This window comes from Solanum verrucosum, unplaced genomic scaffold (assembly GCF_900185275.1).
Source record: "Solanum verrucosum unplaced genomic scaffold, falcon-dt-bn FXZP01000085.1, whole genome shotgun sequence".
NCBI classification, from domain to species: domain Eukaryota; kingdom Viridiplantae; phylum Streptophyta; class Magnoliopsida; order Solanales; family Solanaceae; genus Solanum; species Solanum verrucosum.
In genome coordinates, this window is record NW_026019839.1 from 2,620,378 (window position 1) to 2,643,305 (window position 22,928).

The 22,928-nt window shown below is 29.2% G+C and overlaps 4 protein-coding genes across 4 annotated transcripts in view; 3 read left to right on the top strand and 1 right to left on the bottom strand.

The window, feature by feature from the left end:
- LOC125815441 (uncharacterized) overlaps nt 1–22,928 on the top strand; it is a 426,658-nt gene that overhangs the window by 245,337 nt on the left and 158,393 nt on the right. The window lies entirely within an intron of this gene.
- Nucleotides 1–22,928, top strand: part of LOC125815227 (glyceraldehyde-3-phosphate dehydrogenase, cytosolic) — a 613,914-nt gene that overhangs the window by 25,485 nt on the left and 565,501 nt on the right. The window lies entirely within an intron of this gene.
- On the top strand, nt 10,189–11,306 carry LOC125815345 (uncharacterized). Its single transcript, XM_049494800.1, has one exon. It carries the CDS (start codon nt 10,405–10,407, stop codon nt 11,149–11,151), a length of 747 nt encoding a protein of 248 aa, XP_049350757.1. The 5' UTR covers nt 10,189–10,404; the 3' UTR covers nt 11,152–11,306.
- On the bottom strand, nt 18,144–22,837 carry LOC125815464 (uncharacterized). Its single transcript, XM_049494941.1, has 6 exons — nt 22,687–22,837; nt 22,246–22,313; nt 20,658–22,173; nt 19,920–20,567; nt 19,140–19,197; nt 18,144–18,488 (listed from the first exon to the last, which is right to left on the bottom strand). The coding sequence occupies exons 1-6, from the start codon at nt 22,835–22,837 to the stop codon at nt 18,338–18,340; spliced, it is 2,592 nt and encodes an 863-aa protein (XP_049350898.1). The 3' UTR covers nt 18,144–18,337.

Here is a 22,928-nt window from a genome sequence, read left to right on the forward strand (position 1 = left end):
ATAGTCTCATAATGAAAATTTGGCGCTGCTATGTAGCTAAGAGAGCACCCACAATCTTAAAATTCTAAATCTGTCACTGATTATATATTCTGGTTTATGTCTGGATTAGGGAGAATACTCAATTAAGTCTGGATTAGAGTGAATAACCAATACCATGTATGAACTCCTTATATCCCACATAATCACACATCACTGCCCAAGAGACTAGTGTATGTGGGCACATCTACAATAGTGGACAAGTTATATTGGGGATATATAATTAATGATATAAAATGTCTGTCAAGTTGGCCCTTGTCTAATTAGATAAATTTTGAAAATTTTATTGCACAATTGGCACACTATATCAACTAAGACATGCAATATAAAATGATCTTTTAGTTAAAAAAAAGATTATTAGCACTACATAATTCATAATCATTTAGTAAAATAATATATATATATATATATATATATATAGTAACTTCTCTCTCTTCTAACTTCTACTAGATGTATATGCCCGTGCGCCAAACATTCATCTATTTCACGTATATTTAGAAGTAATGGCTTCTTATGTACTTGCTAAGTAAAGCGTATCGTGATTGCCTTGTCCACATATATACACAGTATTTGTTTACAGATTGGTAGAAGTTGATGCAAGCAGGTTCTATGCTGTTGGCAGCTATATCGCTGCAATTGTGTTGTCACGGTGGTTGACAAAACCACATGCAGAGGTTAGAATGAGTGTAAATGAAAATGAGCGGGATAAGTAGTAGCAGTAGTAAGTAAATAATCAGTGGCGGAGTCACCTCTTACTATTAGGGGGTTCGGATGAACCCCTTTGGCGGAAAATTATATAATTTATACATGGTTAAAATAACTTTTTAGGTATATATAGTAGATGTCGAACCCCCTTCGACTACTTCGTGTGTCTATTTTTCAGATTTTGAACCCCTTATTGGAAATCCTGGCTCCGCCACTGGTAAGTTGGGTTAATTTCTCATAACTTTTAAAATTTTGCTTTCCCTTAAAACTTATGCAAAGTCCTTCTGTTTGTTGCTAATGACACCAAGCTATAATAATGCTCGACTTAGTGTTAAGCCTTTGCAAGTCCACGTGGGCAAATATATATGTTTAAAATACGGTATTAAATAGTCTAAGGAGGTAATAGGTCCTCATGAAAGTTTAGTATCGCAACAATAAATTCGACCAAAATTGAGATATTTTTCAGACCCTTATCCAAAAAAAAATCAACATCAATCAATAATGAAAATATAGACATGTGTTATTTAGGAGACAGAAAACTAACATATTCATACTACTTGTCCACTGACACTTCTAATAGACTCCGTAGAAAGTTCTAACTAGGGGTGTTCATGGTTTGGATAAAAACCGATCCAAACCGAAAAATCAAATCAAACCGATTAAATGAACAATTTAATTTGGGTTTTGATTTGGTTTGGTTTTAGATTGTTAAGAACCGATAGTATTTGGTTTGGTTATGGTTTTGTTCGAAAAAAATCGAAGAAATAACCGAACCGAACCAACAAGTTATACACATAAATTTTATTATTATACATACATAATATATTATATTCATAAACAATTTTAAAAATTTTATATATGTTTCATCAAAATTTATTTTTATAATTTACTTATGAAAGAAAAAATGTCCAAGGTGAGAACATTTTTCTTATTGGTTTCATGTATATGAGTGTCTATGAAAATTCTTTGTAGGACTAAAAATGTCATTATCTCTTCCTTCTATGCCAAAATAGTGAATTTTGAAGTTTTATTCAGTAAATTCAATGATCGAAAGTTATGTTATGCCAGTCATTCTAACTATTTTTTTTGTTTGAATGGATTGTTGTCACTTTTTTCACGTTTTGAATGAATTGTTTATTTTATTTTTATGTATGGTTAATAACCGAATAATCGAACCAAACTAAACCAAAACCGAAAACAACCAAACCGATAAATGTATATTATATTTGGTTTGGTTTGGTTTTGATATTTTTAAAACCGATTAAGTTGGTTTGGTTTTGGTTTTGACCAATAACCGACCCAAACCAAACCGTGAATACCCCTAGTTCTAACCAAAGTTTCTCCTTAAAATTAGCAAAAAATGAAAAGAAAAATGGATGATAATTATTTCCTACTTCCATAGGTTTATTAAATGTCAAGTTCCACTATATCATTATATTTTCCCTTCATATTTATTTTAGTCAATTTTTTGAGTTTTTTATCTTTTTCCCCCTCAATTATCTAAGTTATAAAATATACTAACTTGCTTTTAGAGTATTCATGCAAATACAATTAACCGGCAAGTTTAAACATTTATTTTGATTAAAGATTATCTGGAAAAAAAAGTATTTTTAAAAAAGAAAATTATGAAAGTAATCTACGAAGAACTTAATTATTTCATTAATCCAACTTGTTGATTAACTCATAATTTTACGTTTTATAAAGAGCGGTTATCCTTTAAAAGAGTATGTCCACAAACTCATTATTAATAATAGAAATTTGACTTCTAACTTATTGGGAATTTTGCATATAGCCACTCAAAAATAGCTTAATTATGCTTTATAGATATAGTTTGTTAATTATGATTCGTAGCTACATGTTATAGGGAGGAGAGTGGAGAGTGGAGAGCGAGATTGGGAGAGGGAGGAGACAGACAAGCGAGAGAGGGCAAAGATTGGAGAGAGGTGCATTGTATATGTATATCGGTTAGATAATTGTATATATGTAACTATTATGTATATGTATCAATTATTGTATTTGTATATCTGCATACAATTTGAATTTGTGTACACTTGAATCGAGTTAAAACATTTGAATTTGTATACCCAATCTCTCTTGTTTTATACAAACACAAATTATACATTGTATTTGAATAATTTGTGTTTGTATAAAGTGAGAGAGAGAGGCAAAATAGAACTGGGCAGGGAAAGATTTGTATTTGTATAATTATAAATGTATACTGCGGAGATATATGTATTTGTATATCCGGTCTCTCTCGCTTTATACAAATTATACATTTGTGTTTGTATAAAGTGAGAGAGATTGGCAGAAGAGAAGCGAGAGAGAGAGAGACTGGGTAGGGAGAGGAGAGATGACTGAAAAAGAGGAGAGTGACGAGCGAGATTCCAGAGAGAGGGGAGAAAGGAAGAGGGGGAGAGAGGCGAGAGGCGAGAGGCGAGAGAGAATGTAATTATAGTTGAAATTAAGTTCTGAATAGTAATTAATGCAAACTATAGCTATATTAGCTATTAACTAGTATATATTTGCTTAAGCGCGTAATTTTTCCATTGATAAACATCTTGTCTATGTCTTTGAAGAAAAAATCTTGTAAGAATTTTCACAAGATTTGATTTTTGGTCAAAATGAATTTGATTTTTTTCTACTTGAAAATGTGTGTTGGGCCTCAACTAATCCCAAAAAAATGTTTAGGTAGATGGACCCAGGAAGCAAAAAGGAGCAAAAACATAGTTGAAGGTAGAAAGGATCCAATCTGAGGGTCCACAAAATCACACAAGTTAAAGACCAGCAAAACATCAAATATGATGTTTTATCTTGAAAGAGCAAAGGTTGTTCATTTACTTGAAAACAAGATAAATTACACTTGTTTAGGCCATATTTACTAGTATTCGCAATAGTTTTAAATATTACTTTATGTACCACATTTAATTGGTTGGATATATGTATCTTAACTCGATAGATACATGTATTCGCGGAATTGACAAAGCAAGACACATGTTTAATTAAGGACGGTAACTAAAATACTTATTTAAGAAGAAAATTACTTTTTTAACAACTTTTGAGTATATCTAGTCTAACAACTTTTAAAAACGATTTTAAAAAAATTCAAATTTCTTCCATTTATTTTGAGCAACAACAAAGTGAACAATTTTTTTCCTTTCTCTGAATTTCGAGTTTTCTCTTTCGTATACACGTATTCGAGATATGTTAAAATGTAGATACATTACAAACGTGTGCCTATTTATGTAGCATAACAAAATTGCTCAATTAGTGGAGTAAATCACTCCTTTAACAATTTTTGAGTATCTTTAGCATAACAACTTCCTAAAAATGTTTCAAAAAACTCGAAATCATTTCCTTCCTTTTGTGAGAAACGGACCAAAATAATGTACATTTAATGTTTCTGCCAAAATTTAAATAATAATGTATCTCAAAATAAACACAATGTACAATAAAATCTCGATAAATTAATACTCAGTTAATTAATAATCTCTCTAAGATAATATTTTTCTATGATCCCAACTTGGGCCAATGGAAAAAATCATTCATTTCGATAAGGTAATAAGATAATATATTTTGAGAAGACCCCTATATAAATATATGGTCTCATTAATATTATAAATTTATAATTCTTTAAAAGTACAAATATATCTAAGACAATTTAGTGAAATATGATTCTTTTGTTTTCTGTTTTTTGTTTAAAATTTAAATCTAGATGCGATGAGTGTTTCCTTACGCGTAATGGACACCAAAGGTATTGTATCATCTTCAACTTTATTATCAACATTGTTTTTTTCCCAATGGTATCTACAATTTGTTCTAAGCTCTGGACTTATGAACATGTATCATTTTTACTCATCCAACAAGTTATTAGCGTTCATTTTATTGCAGTAATTGAAATCATTAAACTTGACCTCAAGTTCATGAATGACATTTTCACAAGTGGATTCATTCAAATTTTCTAAGGATTTACTCCGAATGAATTTTGCAGTGTCAAAACACTCTTTAAATTAATAAATATTAATTTATCGATTAAATAATACCTTTATAAAATAATAATATTTCATGGTCCCACCTATATTAATTTAGTAAGATTTTACTATATCTAAAATAAATAAAAATTGAAAGAATAATCATAAAAATTAATATTCATTCCCTGTATCTACATATACATAACTAACAATGCATCTAAATTAAAACACAATGTATACATATAAATCAGATACACACAAATATAGTCAAATACATTATAATAACATAATAAATACATATGATAATATTAAGATACGTTCAGAAGGTTATCTCTACTATGGAGGAAGCTTCTATCATGTAAATTTTTATAACAGCCTTAAATTTTTGTCATTATAAATTTATGACCATTTTTTGATGCCATAACATAGAGCAAACATTTTAAAATTATTATGAACTGACAAATTTATCCTTAGTCGTCCTTAACTTGGTTATTCTATATAATAGAAATTACTCCCTTTGTCCGAATTTATATGATATATTTTATATTTTAGTCGATTTAAAAAAGAAAGACACATTTTTATATTTAAAAACAATTTAACTTACAAATGTTTATTTCACTTTTTAATAAGATGATTTATAGTCACATAAATATCTATGACTTATTTTAGACCATGAATTTCAAAAACCTTTCTTCCTTTCTTAAAATCTATACTCAATCATACTACATCATACAAAACTGAGACGGAGGAAATACTTTTTTTGATTCATTAAGTCCCATTCCAATTCGTTTATTATAAAATTTCGAGTTGTAATAATTTTTTTTATTATTCATAAGTATGTTTAGGTGGTCGTTTTGGAGAAAATCATTCATTTTTCAAGTCAGTGTTGACTTGAAGAGATATAATATAACAAGTGGATGATTGTTAAAGTTATGACTTAAGAGTTGAGTCTTCAATTGCAAGAGTTGGAATATGAATTTTGACTCAATTTGCTTAGTGTAATTTTAAAGTTAAATTTTACTAGGTTACATCATGTTTTTGAAATATTTAGAGAGTAATTTTGAAGTTAAATTTTACTAGGTTACACTTAAATTTTCAATTATTCGAACTAAATACTCATAAGAATCAAGTTTATTAAAATATAACTAGGAAAATTATGGGAGGTGACGAAAACTCGATACAATCAAATTCACCCCTCCCTCCTCTCGAGTCATGAAGATGCACCAAACCAACAAAAGATATGTTAAAAAATCGTTATTCGTGAACTGAAAAATTTAACTCTAAAAGAGCGTTAGCGGTGAGATACAAAAAATCATAAACACTTGTAACTAAAAAAAAAAAAGCTTTATAATTAACCTAAAAAAAAGGTGAATTACGCACCACGTTACTGAACAAAACTCACTTTATATTATAATCGACTAATAATAATTAAAAAGGGAATATAATTAACCCCCTGTTCATATTCTGCCTTCTTTTTTTATTTAGTGAAATGGAGTTTGACTTTTTTCTGTAAGAACCAAAAAAAAGAAAAGGTTTGACTATTCATTAAATCTGCAATATGAGGAACACTAATTAATATGTGCAGTAATTTAGTAATGCGTTGACAACGGTAGGAAAATATATTTTACTGGTCTTATTATTCAATTAATATTTCAAAATCAGGTATTTTTGATATAAAAGGGGAGATAATATCTCGGATAGTTACTCAATTTAGGTAATTCACTTAAAAATCACTCAATTTTATTTTATAACTCCAAAGGCCAAAGCACTCAACTTAGGTAATTCACTTAGAAAGTCACTCAACTTCAATCAATTTAAATGATTTTTTTTTCATTAAATGTTGTTGAAATGAAATTTTTATTAAGCTAAAATTTTAAGAAATAAGTATAAGTGTATTACCTAATTTCTCGTCCAAACAAAACTTCAATTTTATATCAATTTTATTTGATATGACATGTCCAAACGGGCCTACAAGTTAGCTACCCTAAATTAAAGAGCAAACAACAAATATTCCACTAGTGTAGGGCCTTACTACGTGTCTTCACTTTAGTTTTCAAAATTATCTTTTCGACATATACTTTACCAGATCTATGTATCTGGCGCACTCAGATGCGTGTATCTTGGATACATACGAGTCAAATTAGGTTTAATTTGTTTCACATTACTAGTATCCAATGCAACCGTGATTCACATGTATCTTACACTAAACTCTCTCGCTCGCCTTTTTTCTATCTCGTTTGCTTTTCTCCTCTTTTGTTCGCCTCTCTCCTAACGTATTTGTATCTTAGAATGTATCTGGTATCTCATATACATGTATTGGGGTACACTAATCTCGTGTTCGCCTCTCTCCCTATGCATTTGTATTATGTATCTGGTATTAAAGATGCTTGAAATCTGAAGGAGTAATGTAACTAACTTAAAATTTGGTACGAAATTATTAATTAGTGAAGACAATGAGATATTATATCTGAAAAAAAATAAGGCAAAATGCTATTTTGGATGTCTACCAAAAGTAGGTTGTTCCACATGGGAGGTTTGGTCATGAGGCTTAGTAGCCACAACACAAACCATTCAAAACAGCTGTACTGAAAATGAGAAATGAAAAAAAGTGTAAAATTATAGAAAGAGTTGAATATAATGTATATAGAAGGAATATCGAACATGTCGAATTTTCCATATCATTAATGATTGTTGAACTATCTTTTAATATTTATCTTTTTTTAGTATTATAAAAATGGGACCAAATGCCAGCTTTGCTTTGTTCATGATTGGCTAATATATTTTTTTTATTAATATAATCATTTAGTGGTGCCAGCCACCGAATTAATGGAACATTTTTTTTTTTTACTTTCAAATACACTTTTGACTTTTTCTTTAATTAAATTATGTACTTTAATTTGTAATCTAATTGTCTTTTAATGAATAATCGAGATGCCAATATGTTTGAAGGGCCGGTAATATTAAGTATGAAACTTAGGTCATTGATAGTTTGGTAGTAACGCTAGTATCGTATATCACCTTGTGAAGAATTGGATGTGAATTGTGATTATAAAAAGTAAAAATTACACGAGCAAACATGATAATAGTTAATTATTTAATATAATTATAGTTTGAAAAAATTACTTTTCACCACTAACATATAACCATATTTACACGGGTCACATCTAGAGTTTGTAAAATTTGACTCCTAATTGTACAAATTCTGCGTAATTCAGTTCATAATTGTATAAATCCAGAATTTATATATGTTTACCCTAGCTTGTATATAATTATTTTGTTGATACATTTGATTTGTATAAGTTTTGAAAAATTCCTAAATGTATCAACCCATAATTTGTATGTACTTACCTTGTTTATATATTGACAAGCAAATTATACAAACGGACTTCCCATGTTTGTATATTGGCAAGCAAATTATACAAACGAAAATACACATAGCAAACGAAATTATAGCTATGAAGCTTACTTAGGCAAACTGGAACTAAGAAGACTAATTAAATTTAATCTCTTTACTCTTTAAGAAATTTTCTCATTATAAAATGATTGAAATTTCTTCTTCACGTTTATTTAAATGTTATGAATTTGAATTCTTGAAATGAATAATAACTTGATAAAGAGCGTTTTACACTTCTTAGTAAACTTGCTCATTGCAATCCAGTTGAATCAGTAGATTTTGAATGCTGAATAATTAAAAGAAAAAGGGTTAATGCAAGATTTTTATGAATGCTAAAGTATATATTTTGCCTAAGTTAATTTGTATTTAATAAAAGTGATTTTGACTTGTTCAAATAGTAGATTGTGACATATAATTATGTGCCGGGAAGAGAGGAAACGAATTTTGAAGCACCTTTACGTGCATTGTATCCTAAGTTGCTTTTCGATTAAAAAAAAAAAAACTTCATTATTAAGTTGCTGATAATTAGTTTAATCATAGTTATTGCATTTGGCTTTTTCTGGAATAATCAACAAACTTCGACTGGCCAGCAGCCACCTCTTTTTTGGCCCCATATTTTCAATAAAAAGATATAATAGTGGAGTGCGTAATTGTGTTGGAATCGAAATAATATAACGTCATGTGAAAGTTATTAATCAAATGTTGAATGACAATGAAAAATATATTGAATGAAATTATAAGAAATTAGACGCCAACAATTGCTCTTACAATAACAATAATAACAAATTCAGTAAAATATTATAAAATGGCTTTGAAAAGATACACATATCAATTAATAGCAAAATATTGTGAAGTATATATTCAAGAAATTATAACAACAAGATATAATCAACTTAAATGTAGTAAATCACATATGATATAGATATCAAAAATAAAAGGCCACATGCATATGCTAATGTTTGCTTTGATCCTTGTAAATTGAAGCTAAATCATTTTTCTAACAATATAAAATTATGTTCCAACGAATTTATTATGGCATAAAGAGTAGAACCGCTATTATGATAACTTCAAATGTTTGCATAAACGTATGATGATCATATATAATTGCAAGTTTGTCGTCACATAACCATTTTATCGTGACAAATAATTATAGCTATTAAGTTAATAGTTGCCATGATTTTTATAACTCGAAGCAAAGACATACATTTAGTTAAAATATTTTGCTTCAAATAGTATATTGTGGTTATTGTTGTGTTAGTTGCTACAGTAAATTGAGAAGTGAGTAATTTATAATTAGCTTGAACCTTCTATTATATATTATCTTTTCTGTTGAGCATTTTAAAATTGTAGATAAAATAAGAATAAAATCTATAAATATAGATTTAAGTTTAATCATAAACTTATACTTCCATGTCACAATTTATGTAAGTTACTTTCTTTTTTAGTCAGTTACAAAAAGAAGACACCTATAAAATGTCTATTTTACCCTTAGGGGTCGTTTGGTTTGAAAATGAGTTATGATGGGATAAATTATGTTGGGATAAGTTATGTTGGGATTAGTTATGATGGGATAAGTTGTGTTGGGATTATTTTTTATTGAGTGTTTGGTTTGTTGTATTCAAAATAATAAATTTTAAGAACAATTTATTTGTTTACAAAAATGCCCTTCATTAATGTAAAAAGTGATATAACAAAAGGGTTGAAAGAGACATTTTTGTCATTTACCTATTTTATCCCGGGATAAGTTATCCCGGGATTACTATACCACCCCAAGAGAGGGATAACTTATCCCGGTATTAATTATTAATCCCGGGATAAGTTATCCCGAACTTGCCAACCAAACAACAAAATAAGCGGTACTATAATTTAATCCCGGGACTATTTGGTATTATCCCTCACACCAAACGACCCCTTAATGAAATGATTTACCGTCACACAAACTCTTTTTCTTTTTTAAATTTCGTGTTGAGTCAAACTACTTTACATAAAATAAAATGAAACATATCAAACTATATAAAAAAAATAATCTATATACTCTATTGTTTTACTAGTGGGGCACCACATTGCTATTATGGCACAAAAACGCATAAACGAAAGCAACATGCATTTTCTTAACCATAATATATCTAACCATTTTTCTTCCTCAATATTCCTCAACCCCTATTTTCTTCTTCTTCTTCTACTTCTCAGACTCTGCCTGAAGTTCACCGGAATCCATTTTTTCCGATAGAAAGCGAGTGATCCGAATAGGTAAACTTTTTTTCATTTTTCCATAATTATTGTATATATATAGTACCAACGATGAAAGAAATTAGTGTTTCATCATCATCGATAATAATATCGAAATACATATTTTTCATCGTCCTCATAACAATACCAATCCTCCTTTTTCTCTCTCATCGGAACTCATCTTCTTCCGCTTTCATCTCCACCACAACAACATCAAATTCCGATTCCGATCTCAAAATTCGTCCCGGATATTCCACCTACGATTCCTACATTAAGAAACAGCTAAACAAAACACTCAATCCAAAACTTAGAAAAATCTGGACGACTCGTGATTGGGATAGAAAAATTCAAGTTTTCTCAAAATTCTTCGGAGAACTTAGAAATGGAAATTTACTCTCAGATTCATCAAAGGTACTCTGTATTGGTGCTCGTATGGGTCAGGAAGTGGAAGCACTGAAACGAGTCGGAGTTTCGGATTCCGTCGGAATGGACCTTGTACCGTATCCGCCATTGGTGGTTAAAGGAGATTTTCATAATCAGCCGTTCGACGATGAGATTTTTGATCTGGAATTCTCCAATGTGTTCGATCACGCGCTTTTCCCGGAGAAATTTGTATCGGAGATCGAACGGACACTGAAGACCGGCGGGGTTTGTGTGTTACACGTGTCGTTATCTAAACGAGCGGATAAGTATTCGGCGAATGATTTGTATAGTGTTGAACCGTTGAAGAAACTGTTTAAGCGGTCTGAGTTGGTTCATACTCGAACCGTTGATGGGTTCGGGTTGGATACGGAAGTTGTTTTCAGAAAAAACCGATGATCGAACCGGTTTGGGTGATCTTTTTATTTTTTTTATATTTTTTAAAAATTTAAATTACAGGTTGGAGTAATGCTGGATATTAAATTATTTTTTTTGAAGTGTAGTAATTGTACTGTTTGTAGAGTCGATATTATATAGTACGTAACTTTTATTCTTTGAATTTTTTGGTTATTTGTGCATGTCGCTTTTATCATTACTTCTATTTATTTATTATTTATTTTAGTTTACTAGAATATATAATTACTCTTGATAATATTTCTTTACTTATTAAATGTTTAAAACAAGTATTTTTTTTTTCTACTAAACATATCCTTAATTATCGACATCACTTTCGGCCACAAATGTTGGGGCTAAAGCACTTAAATTTATTCTTTTTGACTTTTCTAATCTATCTATATATGAAAGGAGAAGAAAAAGTGACACGTGTCAGCACCACAAAATTTTTAGATATATTAAATAATAAATAACAATTTAAATAACAAAACATTTAAAAAAAAACAGAAATTAAAAACAGTTTTTAAAAAATTGTTTACATTAAAAACTGTTTTAACGTAATCTTTTTTTTTTGTTTAAATAAAATGACTATTTTTGTTCCTAATAAAATGCTAACTGCCTTTTTTAAAAATAAATTTTAAAAATATAAAAGTTAAAATTGAAACTAAAATTAAAATTATACATGATATATAGATAATGATGCTAATTTTAGGTGCAAGTAACAACAAAATACTTAAAAATTAAATTCCTTTAAAAAAATGAGCAGTTTTTTAAAGATTTTTTTCCTTTTCTTTTAATAGACTATATTTCATACATAAAATAAATAAAATAAAATAATTCAAAGACCAAAAATAGGAACTTTAAAAAACTTCTACGACATAACTTTTAACAATAGTAAAATAAACTCAAATTCATTTGCCATGTATTTGAAGAAAAAAATAAATCATTCTGCACCATAATTACAAATACCAAAAAAATATAAACCGCCAATTTATTTGAAGAAAATAAAACCTCTGCATAATAAATTTTACATAAAAAATATTAAAAAAAATAGAACCATTTTTTTCTATATACAGAAACCTATTGATAATAGATCATCTCATCCACATCTATCTATATATAAAGAAAAATGACATATGTGTCATCACTACAATTAATCTTCAAATTTCAGTATTTAAAATCAAATTTAAAAAGAAATATTATTTTTTTTTTTAAAAAAGCACATGCCAGTTTTTTTATACGGTTAGAATGAGATATAATTTTAAATTTCAAAAACACAACTGCATCATTTTGAGGAGCATAAATAGGATGTCTCTCTAACAAACAAGCAAAAGGCAACAAAGAGCAATTCTTCTCTTTTCAAACAGGAAAACTACCGGATTGTGATGAGACCAGCAAAAATAAAATAAAATAGGTATAGTCGATCTTTTTCTTCTTCTTTTTCTTAAATATAAGCTTTTCTATTTCTTTAGGTTTTCTTATGAAATTGTTTTTTCTTAGATTAAAGACATGTAAAATCAATAATCTATATAATATTAATTTTATCAATATAATTTTTATGCAAGCTAATGTCTAGGAATGCCGCAGGAAATGTTGCAAAAGAAATTTGCAATGAAACAGAAAGATTAAAGCCGTATTATTGAAACATGGTTCTTCCTTAATAGTATTTATTCTTATAAAGAGTTTCTACTAGTTATTGATGTAAATTTGTTTCCGAATTTTAACTATATAATTTTATGTATATATTATTTATGATTGCTTAAAACAATAATACTTATGATTTTATTTCGACTTTTTAGATAATACAAGTTTAGACTATCAAAACGGGGATGCCTACAACGAGATGATTTGCGTTATACAAGATATTTCTGTAACTTTTAGGATTAAAAATCTATATATGTCATCGCCAGAAAAAAGCAGTATTTTTTAAAAATAATAAAATTGACTTTGAAAAAAAAAAGGTGTATTGGTAGTTAATTATTTCAAAATTAGTGGGATTAGTTTAAAATTTATGTATACGTGTAAACTTACACAGCAGTAACTATTATAAAATTTCGAATCCTAAAAAAAGATTTTAAAAGAAAAAAAACAAAAATACTTAAATTAAATTTCAAAATAGAAATGCTAATTTTTTTGGTTTTCAAGTTTAAAATAAAAAATTTTAACTTTGAAAATATAAAAATAAAAAACACACGGAAGTTCTGCATCTAAAATTTAGTTTTTGAGCCTAATTATTTTATAAAACTATCAAGCATTATCTAATTTTATGGAACTATCAAGTATTATCCTTTAAAATATCTTAATTTAAATTATTAAAACTAATTAGATATCCTCATATATAAACCTACATATATAAGTTTCTTTTAAAATTCATCATTTAAATAATATTTAATATTTTGAAGTTTTATAGCAATTTATTTTTTGTTATTTGTATTTAAAAATAAATATTTTTTTAAGGAAAATACAACATATAATCTCTATGTTTTATCCTACTTCTAAACAAATTGAAAAACTCTTAAATTAATATTATTTAAATTATTTATTTTAAAAAGCTAGCTATGGAAGTTTCTTTTAAAATTTATCATTTAAATATTTAAATATTATTGAATATTTTAACTTTTATATCAGTTTTTTTCTTATAAAACATAATCTATGTTCTATCTTTATATATATATATATATATATATATATATATAATCGAACTAATAATATAACCTATAATCTATATGTTCTATCTTTACGTATACGTAAAAAAAAAAAGAACTAATAATAATGATAATAATAATAATATATTAATGTATTAATTTTTTTAAAAAAAAAAACAGCCAACTAAATATGTCGTTTTAATATTATTTTGAAAAAAATAGTAATAATTATCCAACTAACTAGGATGTTTTAAAACTTCCCATTACACTCCCACTTCTAACCAAATTGAAACACGTTTAAATTAAAATTATTTATTTTAAAAAAAAACTCGTATGGAAAAAAAATATGGTGTTTTAATATTTATTTTGTAAAAAAAATAATTACCCAACTAAATCGGAAATTTTAAAACCTCCCATTACACTACTACTTCTAAACAAATTGAAGAACTTTTAAATTAAAATTATTTATTTAAAAAAACCCCACGTATGGAAGTTTCTTTTAAAATTTATCATTTAAATATTATTTAATATTTTAAATTTTATTTCAGGTTTTTTAATTTGCATTTTAAAATAAATATTTTTTTAATAAGATATAACCTATAATCTAAAAAATATAACTAATAATAATAATAATAATAATAATAATCCAAGTATAATGTTATGATAAACATAATTTAATGTCTTCTATGTTTATTATTATTATTATTTATTTATTTATTTTTACAAATTTTCAACCTTAGCACAAGATACATGAGGAATTGTCATAGTAAAAATTATTAAATGATAGTCTTTATCACTATCATAAACATAGAAGGTATTAAGTTATGTTTTCATAATATTTCTTTTAAAGGACAATCAAATTTCAAAATTGGAAAATAATTTTATGAGAAATAAAATTTAACTTTTGAATTTAAGATACATAATATTTATGATCTAGCTAGCGTTAAATTCTATCTTGAACAATATCACTATTATAAGTCATTTAGCAAATTTAAGACTATTCCCAATATTATATAACAACATTAAATTAAGTTGAAAATAGCGATTTTAAAATATACGATAAGCTTTTAATTTTCAATTTTACCTTTTTAAATTTGAATTCAAAGATAACTATAATTACATATAATAAGCTTTATCGGATAAAATTCAAATAAACATCCTCTCATTTATATCCATACGTTTAAAAAATAAAATAAAAAAATCCATATGTTTTCTAATATAATTCAAATTAAAATTTAATATATCATCTACATACATTGATTAAATCTAATATAGTGATTGCACTTATTAAGATTATTTTTAATTTTATATTATATTTTACACAAATTAATACAATAAATAATATTTTGAATCTTTTAAATTTGAATAAACATATATAAAATGTTTCAACATGTTATTTAGTCTTATGCTATCAAATATTTCATATGGAAGGTTAGAATTGATAAATTATTAACATAATTTTTTTATTCAAACTACATAAAAAGAATAATATATATATATATAAATATTTTAATATAATAAATTAAATTAAATTGTGTACTAATGATATTAATTTAATATTGCTTAAATACACAAGTTAATGATTTGTATTATTATTGTTATTACAATAAATTAAATATATTATTTAAGTGCATTATACATTTTATTAGTTATTTTTAATTATAAAATTATTACATTTAAAATCATCCGCACAACGCGCAAGCACGTATACTAGTATATTATATAAAAGAAATATATTGAAAGAGTGAAATTTCTTCAACTCCTGCTTAATGAATTTAAATTACTATCATAATTGAGGTTTCCTCTGAAGCCATAATTTCATTGTCTTATGGCAATTTGTCTATATTTATTATTATACACTCAATTATGTGATTGATGTCTTGTATTTTTTCATGTATATAAATACATCTAAAACTACAAACACTCAAATCCTAAAAAGAAACAAAATCTCTTATTAATATATGTAGTAAATTTGCAAGGATGATATTTACCTACATTTAGGTGGTCAGATCAATGATGTTCATATATGTTGTATGAACGCAGTGTTGATCGATTAAGAATTCACATGTTTATAAAATTAAAGTAGCACAAAGATTTTGAGATGAATGCGTGTGGACATATAAGAAGATATAGCTAGGATTATGAATAAAATACGACAAGGTGGGACTCCATTATGTGATTGATAAAATAAGGAAGGCGAGACTAAGATAGTATGACTCGGATGTGTGAAAAGAAGATATATAAATGTCTCAATGAGGGGGTGTGCGAGACTGACTATGGTGGGGCATGAAGAGAGGTCGTAGGTGGAATAAGTATTGAGAAAGGTAATTAGATAAGACATAATACACTTGCAGCTTACGGAAAACATGAACTTAAATAGAAAAATATACTGATCAAGAATTAAAATAAAAGATCAATAAACAATCGAATGCAACCTAATTTTTCTTATCAATATTATTATTATTACTTTCCTGCTATCTTTTTTAACGAGAGATACAAAAAAGCTTCATTGGTATTCTCTTCTTTTCTTTTGGCATAGGATAGTGAGAAAAATAGTGTTATATAATACAACTAGGATCCAATCCCATGCAAATTTACAATGTTCATATATGTATGTTGTCATTGTCCATATTATTTAATTTATATGTTCATATCAATCTAATATTATAAAAAATATATTAGTTTCTTAAGCATTAGACGTGCATCATATTTTCCAACGATATATATATAATTTTATGTTTATCGTCGAACCTATTGTAATTCTTCTCTTTTATGCCAATATAGAACTATGAAGAAACAACAATGAAATTAAAATAATAATAATGTAACATTTAACTTTATATACTTATTATGTGATAAATCAAAATACACCATATAACTTTAGAACAGATAAAATATTTGTTCTAAATCTTTGGAATGGTGACAATCAAAGGCACAAACTTTGATTATGATTTTGCGTGTTTCATAAAGAGTTTTTCAATTTTTTCATCTTAGATTTACTCAAATTTATTTTAATTTTTTTTTAAGAAAACAAGTAAAATAATTTGTAAAATAAATTTAATACTCCTAAGTAATATAGCAAGTTTATTTGTCTTTTTTCACCGCTTAAACGTGCTCAATCCACATTTCTTGATCATCCTACCCTTAGACTAGTCCGTTTGGATTGATTTAAAAAGTAATTTTTAAGTAAAAAATAAAATAATCAAATTGAAATGACTTTTAAGTTTTAAAAAAAAAAGTAGAGGGAGATCTAATTTTGATTTTTGACTTATTTTAAGTCATTTTTGACTTTGTCAAACACTTTCCAACTTATTTTAATTCATTTTTGACTTATTTTAAGTTATTTTTTATATTTGTCAAACACTTTCAGAAGTGAAAAACTGACTTAAAAATAAATTTGAGCAACTGTATCACCCATCAATTCTTCTTACCAAATGTCATTTACATTTTAGTAGATTATGATTATATATAATTGTTTCTGATAATATTTTTTATTAACTTATAGAACATTAATTTTTTTTTTGTTATTTCAATTAAAAAAATCAGTTATTTATTTAAGAAACATTTTAATTTGTAGGAATACATTCTCCCACTAAACACGCCCTTAATTATCGACATCACTTTCGGCCATAAATGCTGCACTTAAATTGATTTCTGACTTTTTCTTTTTGACTTTTCTAATTTAAAAAAGGAAAAAAAGAAATTTTGGCCAGAAAGGTATTTTACCTATGTTATTTTATCTTTTTGAATATTTTTACCCTTTTAACTTTAATACCTTTTAATTAAAATATGAAAAAAAAATCAACTTATTTTAAAATAAAAATAAAATATTATACACTTTTAAAATTTTCTAGCCATTTGACATTACCCTTTAAAAAATACATATAGAGGCAAAGGAGAACTGAATATGTAGTATGAAATTCCTCAAGTCCCTTCTAAGTTCTAACGCTCTTTTGTACTTTAAAAATTAGTTAGCAGGAATTTATTTTCTTATTGAATTAAAATTCGATCAATAAATATGCTTTTTCTTAGCTTTGTAATTATTAAACATTTTGTTATGTACTTTTACTTAATTGTTAAAATTGTATAAAGAATTGAAACAATCTTGATAGTTTTCACAACTTATGAGATTTTCATGTTTATAGACAAGAAGTACAACTTAAAAATTGTACGTCCAAACCAAACTTCAACTTGATCACATGGCCAAATGACCCTTAATACCAAAAATACCGAATCAAAATGTTTAAAAAGCAGACCAGCAAACCCCCCTAACAGCAAGCAATCTCTCTGAGTTTCAATTGAATGAATTACAATTACACAACATAACAAGACCCGACAAAATTTCAATATCAGAGAACCAAAATCAGGGCATGTGCATAGGATTTTTCTCATAATACATAACATACATACAGTCAAAAAGCATTTTTCTCCTTGTTCTTTTTCATTTTCTTGTTGCTTTGAAGAGCCCCAGGTGACAGACGATGGAGAGGTGATTGTGTACCAAATATTGGGAGGGTCATTTCAATAGCAACAAAAGAGAGGAGGAGTTACTCATTCTGAGTGTCTGCTAGACTATCAGGGACAACATTGACAGGCTGACTTTCTTCATCTTGAGATTGAGCAGCTGAAACCTTAGCCTTTTTGAAACGGCTAGAGTTTCTCAGAATCATCTCCATGGTTAGGGCCTCACCCAAAAAGCTGTTGGAATATTCAGTGTGATCATAAGCACCAGAAATGTGATAAATAAAGAAGTCCACATATAACTTAGAAAAACTCATTGTCTAATTCAAAATGTACTAAAACAATTTGCTCTAACACCAGAGTTATCTAAATATTCACATCTCAATGACTAGACTCTAGAGTATCTCTTTGGAAACATGTCATCTTCAAGTTTTCTCCACCTGTCATTAACAGTTTTTACCAATCATATATTGATCATTCATTGTTGTGCACAAGTGACATGATGACAAAATAGAGCAATGTTCTCTTTTTGATAAAATGATAAATAGGCAACGTTAAGAGATCATAGCTTAAGTTTTCTCCACCAGATCAAGCTACCGCCTAGTGTTTCAGAGCAAAATATAGAACAAAGTGTAGGAAAAAAAGTTCAGCCATGGATGCATACCCCCGGAGAACCCTCAATTGCCCATGGGCGTGTATACCCGGAATACCCCCACCCCACCCCCAACCAAAAAACAAAACAAAAAAAAGATCTATTGACTTATTTAGTCGCAAGAACTTGGAAACAAGGTAAATCATAGAGGACTGGTTCATAATCAATGATCTACCATTAGAAAAGAACCATGTTTAACAAAGGTCTTAAGGGAAAAATGAAGAGATCTCACTTACTTTGATTTGAGCTTATGCTTTCCAGCAGCAGCAGCATTGGTTTTTGCAACATTAGCTCCTACCAAGTCAACATAGAAAGTAGAAATTAGCTTATAAAAGGAATGAAGATAGAGAGAAACAGGAAATCATGAAATGTATTTTGAAATATATATATATATATATATTTCATTTATTATTTATCCATAGAGAAATAAGGGGTCCTTAATACAATTTAAATCTTTAGAATTATGATTTTGGCATGCCATAGGAATGACTAAGTCCACGACCACAAAGAAATGAAGAACTTCCTCTTTCCCTTTCAACAGTTACTGCAAGGGGAGGGCGATTGAGTGAGAGAATTGAATTAGGTGCTGTTTGGAAATTAAAAGCATTGCCGACCCCGAACTCAATGCTTATGTTGACTAACCTTGTGTTTAGCAAAAAAATTTCAATTGGTTTGATAGGATATTATACCGAGCCTCACAGATTGTCAACCAGCCTAACATGAGTAACATTTCTTTGTTCAAGTAAAAGGTCTCAAATTTGTGTGGATGTAAAACAGAATAAGAACATACAAGACTGTGTGCTTATGTTGCCGGATCTTATGTTTAGCAACATTTTCAATTAATTAAATAATAGGATATTACACCATGCCTCACAGATGGTTTACCAGCCTAACAAGAGTAACACAGCTTTGTTTGAGTCAAAGGTCTCAAATTTTTTGTGAAGGTCGATGGAATAACATAAAGGAATGTCAAGACATGAAAAGAAAAAACAAGCAAATCAAATTTGTAATTTTACCTCCTGGAGTTGAAGCCTGACTTATTTCACTTCCTTCAACTGAGCTGCCAGAAGAAGATGAATCCGATAGAGTGTCAGTCGTAGAATCAAAATCTCCACCCTCTTTACTGTCGGACCTTCTCGATCTACTATCCCCAAACTTAGGCCCTGGATTAGGAAGCAATCCTTTCTTTGGTTGTGTAAAATCCTCGATGTTTGCAGTCCTAATTTTTGTATTTGTGGTAGACAAACTTTGGATTTCTGAACCTGTTTGCCGTCTATTGTCCTCAAGGAATTTGCCAGGACCTTTTGAGCTGGAGCTGGACCTAGATTCGTCCATAGATTCTTCATTTTTCTTCTTGTAAGCAGGAGCATCATAAGTTGCAAGCTTTCCAGCTTCTTCGAGTGTTTTATCTCCCTGACTCGGAAGTGCCACCTCAATTCTTGATTTCGAGATATCTTCCGAAAATCCTCTAGAAGTCATACCACCCTTAGATTTTCTGCTAGCTTTTGTGTCTCTGTTTGGTTTCATTGGTTTCTTTGATGCAACTTCTCCTTGTTGGCCAGGAACAAAATATTGCTTGAAGTTTATGGCGTCACTCTTATCAGTATTTACATGAGGTTCGTGCATCTCCTCTAACGCACCCTTAGTTAAAGCATGTGATGGCACTGGAAATGAGTCAGCATTTCTGATATCTTCCCTAGAACTCTCGAAGTCAGAATGAATACCAGAATTACTCTGATTTTCCAACTTGTTACCACCATACTGATCAACATGAATATTTTTACCTGACTCATCCATCTCCATTGGCTCTGGCAGAGGGTTCACATCTTCCAGATTATCATTTGAAGCTTTTAAGTCTTTGTGACTGCCTTCCTGATCTTGAATAGACAAAATGGATTTTCTCTTCTTAGAACTTTGGCTCTTTTTGGTTTTCGTTTTTAGCCTCTTTTCTGAAATGCTCAGAGTCTCCTGATTTTTATCACTCTGGTTAAGCCGCAAATGCTCAACCTCATTTCCCTTCTCCTCAATGAGCAGAAGTTGTGGCTCAGTGCAGGTTGCTTTCTCAACTTGGTGTTGAGAACCTACATCATAGGTACTCTTTGACACTTGTTCTGATGCTCCCTTTCTTTTGCTGGCAGGCATTGCATTTTTATCTTGATTAGACCCTTCAACGAAATGATTAACAGAAGTATCACGCGTCGCTGAAGGGGCACATGAAACATCATTAATATGAGTGGAAACCTCCATTTTTGTTTTTTTATTTTTACGTCGACCAGAGTTTCCATGTCCTTCAGCAACCTTCACACCAGAGGGAGCTGTCGAGATAGTTTCCACTTCCTTGATGTTCATTTCTGCCTTGGAAGTATCCAAAGATCTGCATGCTGCAGATTGAACTTGGGGCGACCCTTTCACCTCTGTATTTAGACTAATCTGCAGCACTTCCGCATCAAACGAAATTTCACCTTTCTTACTCTGCCCAGTTACAGGATCAGTTGTAGATCCAATCCCTTCAGCTAAAGAGGGGCAGTTCACCGTACTGTCATCCTCTCCGTTTAATTTAACAGGAATCTTTTCAGCAGATTTCCTCTGACTCTTTTTCTTTCGCTTCATGCTGCTAGCATTTCCAGATTCAATGTTCTCCTTGTCATCCAATTCCCTTTTTGCTGAGAGAACTTGTTCTTTAGTATCCCCAGTTGGTTCATTGTTATTTAAAAGAGGGGATGTCTCAGCACCTTGAGTAACTGACAACTTGCCTTCGATCCCTATTTCATTTATATGATCCACATCAATTTTTGGCATACTACCAACCTTTGTTGTTGCATCACTTGAACCATCATTACGGACTATATCTTGGTCAGATGCATAAGCATTTTGAGAAGCCCCAACAATATTTTTCATATCTAACTCCTGATGAGAAGTTGACTTCTTGGCCCTGCTTCTCTTCCTCCCAAAGCTATTTTCTGATTCACCTATGACCTTGGCAACTTCCTTGTGTTTCACGATGGAGCTAGATGCCAAGTTCCCATTAGCTGGGTAAGATTCAGTAGTATCAAAAACCTTCTGCTTATCCATTGCATTGAATGAATCACATGGGAGAAGATTTTCAGCTTCAATTTGCGGATACGCGATGCAAAGTAACCCTTGGTCATTTTCAAGGCATTGAAATCTAGAAGCATCAACAGAAAGGAACCATTCCTTTTTGGTACCCTCAAAAACACCTCTAACAAGCATAGTGTCAGGCAGATGATAGTAATGTCTTTTTCGTTTCACCTAATAGGAATTATGAAAAGTGTCATGACACAAGAAATATACACAAAAACAGTGAGCTGGAGAGGAACAAACCTTCACAGAAGAAATCTTCAACTCACTCATTTCAGGAAAACACCTCAAGTGTTCAAACACGAGCTTTTCTGCATAACACAAACATGATGTATATCAGTCAAACAACTTTTTCGTATAGCATTCCTTGCTCAAATATCAACAATTTTCAGTAAAATTTCGTACTACAAATACAAAATTAACCAAGAATTATACGCAAAGTGAGTGAAAGAGCAATTGATATGCCTCTTTTCTAATCCTATAAACTTTTACTCTTTCAAGCAATTTAGACTATTGAAACAACAAGATATCAAAATAGTGCAGAGGATTTATACCACCAATTTTAACAATTTTGAGATTGATGTACAACAGTTGTTAGTTTAGCTGCATTTGTTAACCTACACAGAGAGAGAGCCAACAAACAGATAGAGCTAGAATCTAGATGGATGAAAAAAGGGGAATTACTTTTAAGATCGGAGATAGTATCGGAATCGGAGACAATTAGAGCCAAGTGGGTATCAAGATTGGTATCTATGAAAATCGTTTTGTACGACGTCGTATTTTCCGTTTCCGTTGCTCCATCGGAAACAATTTCTTCGCGACGTCGCTTCACCATGATTGCGCCGCCAACCACGACGGCCGGAAAATCTGACGATCAGAAGCAGAAATGGCCAAAGGGTTTTAGCTCCGAGGATGCTATTACAGAA

Bases quoted from the DNA above. Each gene is read 5' to 3' on its own strand.
- LOC125815345 (XM_049494800.1), top strand. From the start codon at position 10,405: ATGAAAGAAATTAGTGTTTCATCATCATCGATAATAATATCGAAATAC.
- LOC125815464 (XM_049494941.1), bottom strand. From the start codon at position 22,837: ATGGTGAAGCGACGTCGCGAAGAAATTGTTTCCGATGGAGCAACGGAA. The intron at 22,174-22,245 runs GTTTGTTCCTCT...AATTCCTATTAG, and splicing joins TGAAGATTTCTTCTGTGAAG to GTGAAACGAAAAAGACATTA. The intron at 19,198-19,919 runs GTAAAATTACAA...TTGACTTGGTAG, and splicing joins TCAGGCTTCAACTCCAGGAG to GAGCTAATGTTGCAAAAACC.